The sequence below is a fragment of the Apium graveolens genome, chromosome 3 (genome assembly GCF_009905375.1).
Source record: "Apium graveolens cultivar Ventura chromosome 3, ASM990537v1, whole genome shotgun sequence".
NCBI lineage: Eukaryota > Viridiplantae > Streptophyta > Magnoliopsida > Apiales > Apiaceae > Apium > Apium graveolens.
Genome location: NC_133649.1, coordinates 295,381,513 through 295,386,303, shown reverse-complemented (window position 1 = coordinate 295,386,303; position 4,791 = coordinate 295,381,513). Strand labels below are relative to the sequence as shown.

The 4,791-nt window shown below is 35.6% G+C and overlaps 2 protein-coding genes across 2 annotated transcripts; both read left to right on the top strand.

Moving 5' to 3' along the window:
* Positions 1-514: 514 nt before the first annotated feature.
* LOC141715228 (uncharacterized) lies at positions 515-946 on the top strand. The gene has a single exon (XM_074518703.1). The coding sequence runs from the start codon at positions 515-517 to the stop codon at positions 944-946; it is 432 nt and encodes a 143-aa protein (XP_074374804.1).
* Positions 947-1,108: 162 nt separating this feature from the next.
* On the top strand, positions 1,109-3,404 carry LOC141715227 (uncharacterized). Its single transcript, XM_074518702.1, has 3 exons — positions 1,109-2,206; positions 2,472-2,649; positions 3,055-3,404. The coding sequence occupies exons 1-3, from the start codon at positions 1,109-1,111 to the stop codon at positions 3,402-3,404; spliced, it is 1,626 nt and encodes a 541-aa protein (XP_074374803.1).
* The last annotated feature ends 1,387 nt before the right edge of the window (positions 3,405-4,791 follow it).

Sequence of the window (4,791 nt, the reverse complement as noted above, 5' to 3'; positions counted from 1 at the left end):
TGTATATAAGTAAGAGATAAGACTTGTTGTAAATATAACTTTTCTTCTTTACAATAAAATTAGTTGTCTTTCACAGAAATTAATCATGGTATCAGAGCTTGCAAAACTTATTAATGGCAGAATAAAGAAGTATGTGAAATCACAATCATAAGAAGGTTTCAATTCTTCATCCTTCATCCTATACTTTGTTCTTGTTTTTTTCTCCGCTTACATAAGTTTTTTTTACGACATTTTAATACATCGAGGAGATTTTGTTCAATTCTTCGATTCTTCGTCACTTCTATGTTTAGTTTCTCCTTGATATTGTTCAGCAATCGATATTTTTCTTGACCGGATAAGTAATTTACAGATTAATCGATTCTTCTGCAACTAATCATATCTACACACAAAGTGTTTGATCATTTGTTTCTTTGATTTTTCGTTCGATTGTGGACGAACAACAATCAATCTCTCTAAATCTTTTAATCTCTCTAAGAATTTCTTTTATAATCTGTTTGAAATCTCTTCGACAATAATGACTGCATCTGCCACTACATCATCAACTACTACATCATCTTCTAATACTAATCAAGATCCAATGAGTGTTTACTATATTCATCCTTCGGATGCATCAACTACTCAACTTGTGTCGACAAAATTCAGTGGAGCCGGATTTAACAACTTGAAAAGATCAATGATGCTCACTCTATCTACAAAGAATAAACTAGGGTTTGTGAATGGTACTGTACCTGTGCCTGCATCAAATTCTGCTGAGTACAAATACTGGCAGCGTTGCAACAACTTGGTCATATCATGGATTCTTTTCAATTTAGAAGAACACATTGGTAAAAGTCTTTTGTTTCTTTCAACTGCTCGTGAGATTTGGAAAGACATGGAAAATAGGTTTGGCTATGCTTCGATGGCACAAGTATATTCTTTGGAACAACAATTGCTCGAGATTAATTAGGGTATAGATTATATATCTGAGTTTTTTACCAAGATCAAAACACTCTGGGATGGACTTAATGATGCAGATCCTCTTCCTCACTGTACCTGCACACTATGCACTTGCAATTTGACACAAAGAATCCAACAAAAGCAATAGGAGCACAAACTTCTGCAGTTTATGATGAAGCTGAATGGGCAATATAGCACAGTAAGGGGTAATATACTAATGATGTATCCTCTTCCAAATGTTTCACAAGCTTATAGATTATTTGCAAAAGAAGAAAGACATAAGGATGTCTCTCAAATTTCAACTCAAATTGAATCACTTGCATTTGTAGCCAACAGAAACAATTATTATCAGCCTCAGAGGAACTTTTCTGCTAATAGACAACAATTTTCAGGGAATAATGGAAACCAATTCAATACTAACACTGGAACTGGTAATTCATTCAACAAGAAAGGAGGAAGACCCAATTACTTTTGTACTCATTGCAAGATCCCAGGCCATAGCATTGAAAGATGTTTTAAGATCCATGGATATCCTCCAAACTTTAACAAAATAGAGAAAAGGGTGGTTGTTGTCTCTCAACTATCTACTGAATCTTCTGGTTTTGATGATTGCAAGAATGATTCAAATTCTTCAAATACATCTATCAGTGTTGATCAATACAATCATCTCATGTCACTGATTGGCAAGTCTTCATCAGAAACACAAGTTGCAGATCCTTCTAAACATGCTCTTCTGGCAGATAACATGTGTTTATTGTCTAATGCAGTGAATGAGTGGCTCATTGACAGTGGAGCCACAGACCATATATGTCCTGATTTGAGTTTTTTCTCTAGTTATGAGAATATTTTTGACAACAATAATTATATAACTATTCCTAATGGGTATAAGGTGAAAGTTTTACACAAAGGATCAGTCAAACTAAACGATGAACTTACTATACAACATGTATTACATGTCCCGGATCTTTGTTTCAGACTAATCTCTGTATCGAAACTTTGTGAAGATCTAGGTTGCCAGGTTTCATTTACTAATCAGGGTTGCTTTATACAGGGCCTTTCACAGAACAGGCCTCAGATTCATCTTGGTAGCTCGCTTAATGGACTATATAGAGATGTGTCTTCTACAAATACTTCTAATAGTGAGAAACATTGTAATGTCTCTATTGCTGCTACTGAAGAAGCAAGACTTTGGCACCTACAGATGGGTCACCTCCCTTTCTCTTTGTTACATCTGGTAACCCCAATCTCTAAGCTTCCAACTCAAGATACTGTATGTCAAATATGTCTTGTAGCAAAATAAACTAGAAAACCTTTTCCCATGAGCTCCATCAAAACTGTTATTGATTTTCAATTGTTGCACATAGACATATGGGGTCCATACAGGACTAAATCTCTTTCTGGATGTACACAATTTCTTACCATTGTGGATGACTTTACCAGATTTACTTGGGTGCATCTATTGAAATCTAAATCATGAGGTTTTCTCTGTTATGTCAAATTTCTTCAATTATGTTGAAAATCAATTCAATGCTAAGGTACAATGTGTGAGATCTGATAATGCTCTAGAGCTGACTGAAGAATTGCTTAAACAACTATATGCTTCTAAAGGGATTATTAATCAAACCATATGTGCTTATACTCCACAACAAAATGGGGTTGTGGAGCGAAAGCACGGGCATCTTTTAGAAACTGCTAGGAGTCTGCACCTTCAAGGTAAACTTCCCGATAAATTTTGGGGTAATTTTGTTCTTTGTGCCACTTATCTACTGAATAGAATGCCATTAAAGTCTTTAAATCATATTACTCCTTATTTCAATTATTTAAAACTGATGTTGATCTTACTGATCTCAAGACTTATGGTTGTCTCTGTTATGTTACAACCACTAAAGTCTCTAGAACTAAGTTTGATCCTAAGCACAAGCTGTCGTGTTTTTAGGATATCCTAATCTACCAAAGGTTATAAGGTTTTTAACCTTCAAACAAACTCTGTAACAATTTCCAGAAATGTAGTTTTCCATGAAAATAAATTTCCTTTTCAAATCATTTCTCAGAATAATCAGACACAATCTCAGATCCTAGACCACATTTTCTTACCTATACTATCTCTTCATCATTCAGTTTCTGATTCTGATTATCTTACTCCAGATTCGGAAACTTATTTTGCTCCTAATAATTCTCATCAACCTTCTCCTAGTACTGTTATTGACATTTCCACTACTGTTCCTTCTAGACAATCTAGCAGGTCTAAAGTCACACCTTCATATCTTCAGGATTATGTTTGTAATCTCAGTCATAGCCCTGATTCTCATTGGTGTGGCATTGTTTCAGCTTCCATCATTCCCACTTCACATCATGCCTTGTTATCTCATACAACAATTACTGAACATAAATCTTATGCAGAAGCATCTACTCATCCTTTACGGATTGCAGCAATACAAAAAGAGTTAAGTGCTTTAGAAACTAACTAGAACTTGGGATCTAGTTCCTCTTCCTAAAGACAAAAAACCAATAGGCTGTAAGTGGGTATTCAAAGTCAAGTTAAATGCAGATGGCTCTTTAGAAATATGTAAATCTAGGCTTGTGGCCAAAGGATTTAATGAAAAATTTAGAATTGATTATGATGAAGTTTTCTCACCAGTTGTCAAAATGAGTATAGTCAGATGCATCATTTTACTCGCCGCTAGTAAACACTGGAAATTACACCAGTTGGATGTTAATAATATATTCCTTCATGGTGATCTTCATGAAGAGGTCTACGTGAGAGTTCCTGAAGGTTTGTCAAACCCTTTGAATTATGTCTGCAGATTAAGGAAATCCCTTTATAGTCTAAAACAGGCCTCTAGAATGTGGTTTTCCAAGTTAGCAACAAAATTATTAGATCAAGGTTTCACACAATCCAAGAATGACTATAGCTTATTCATAGCTCAATAATAATGGTCATACCACAATTGTAGCTGTTTATGTGGATGACATTATTGTACTGGTAGTGATGAGTCTCATATTACCTCCCTTAAGTCACATCTGGATCAAGTGTTTAGTATTAAGGACTTGGGTTTCCTACACTATTTTCTTGGTATTGTGATCAATTACTTTCCTGAAGGAATTAGTGCTTAGTCAAAAGAAGTTTACTGCTGATCTTCTTCTTATGAGCAAGGTTGATGTGTCTAGAAAAGCTGTTACTCCTCTACCTCTACATCTCAAGCTTGATAGTTCCCAAGGTGATTTGTTCCATGATCATGAACTATACAGATCTGTTCTAGGAAAATTAAATTTTCTTACCAACACTAGACCAGATTTGAGCTATTCAGTCCAACTACTCAGTCAGTATATGCATCAACCAAGGGTTCCTCATTTTGAAGCACTATCTCACACTCTCAGATATATATCTCACTACAGCTGGACAGGGTATAATGTTGAAAGGATCAGATAACCATGGCTCTTCAGGCTTATTCTGACTCTGATTGGGCTTCATGTCCCGATTCTAGAAGATCTATGACTGGATATGTCTTGATGCTTAATAATTCTCCTATTACATGAAAATCAAAGAAACGGACAACTATTTCTAGATCCAGTTCTGAAACTGAATACAGAGCTATGGCTTCAGCTGCATCTGAGGTTACTTGGTCGGCTAGGCTTCTTACAGAACTAGGGATTACCAACCTTACTCCTGTCACTCTACATTATGACAACCAATCTGCTATATATATAGCAAAGAACCATGTCTTTCATGAAAGGACAAAGCACATTGAGGTGAATTGTCATTTCACCAAAGACAAGGTCATGGAAGGTCTTCTCCAGCTCACCTATCTACCTACAAAGCATCAATTGGCAGACATTTTCACTAATCCAGTCCCC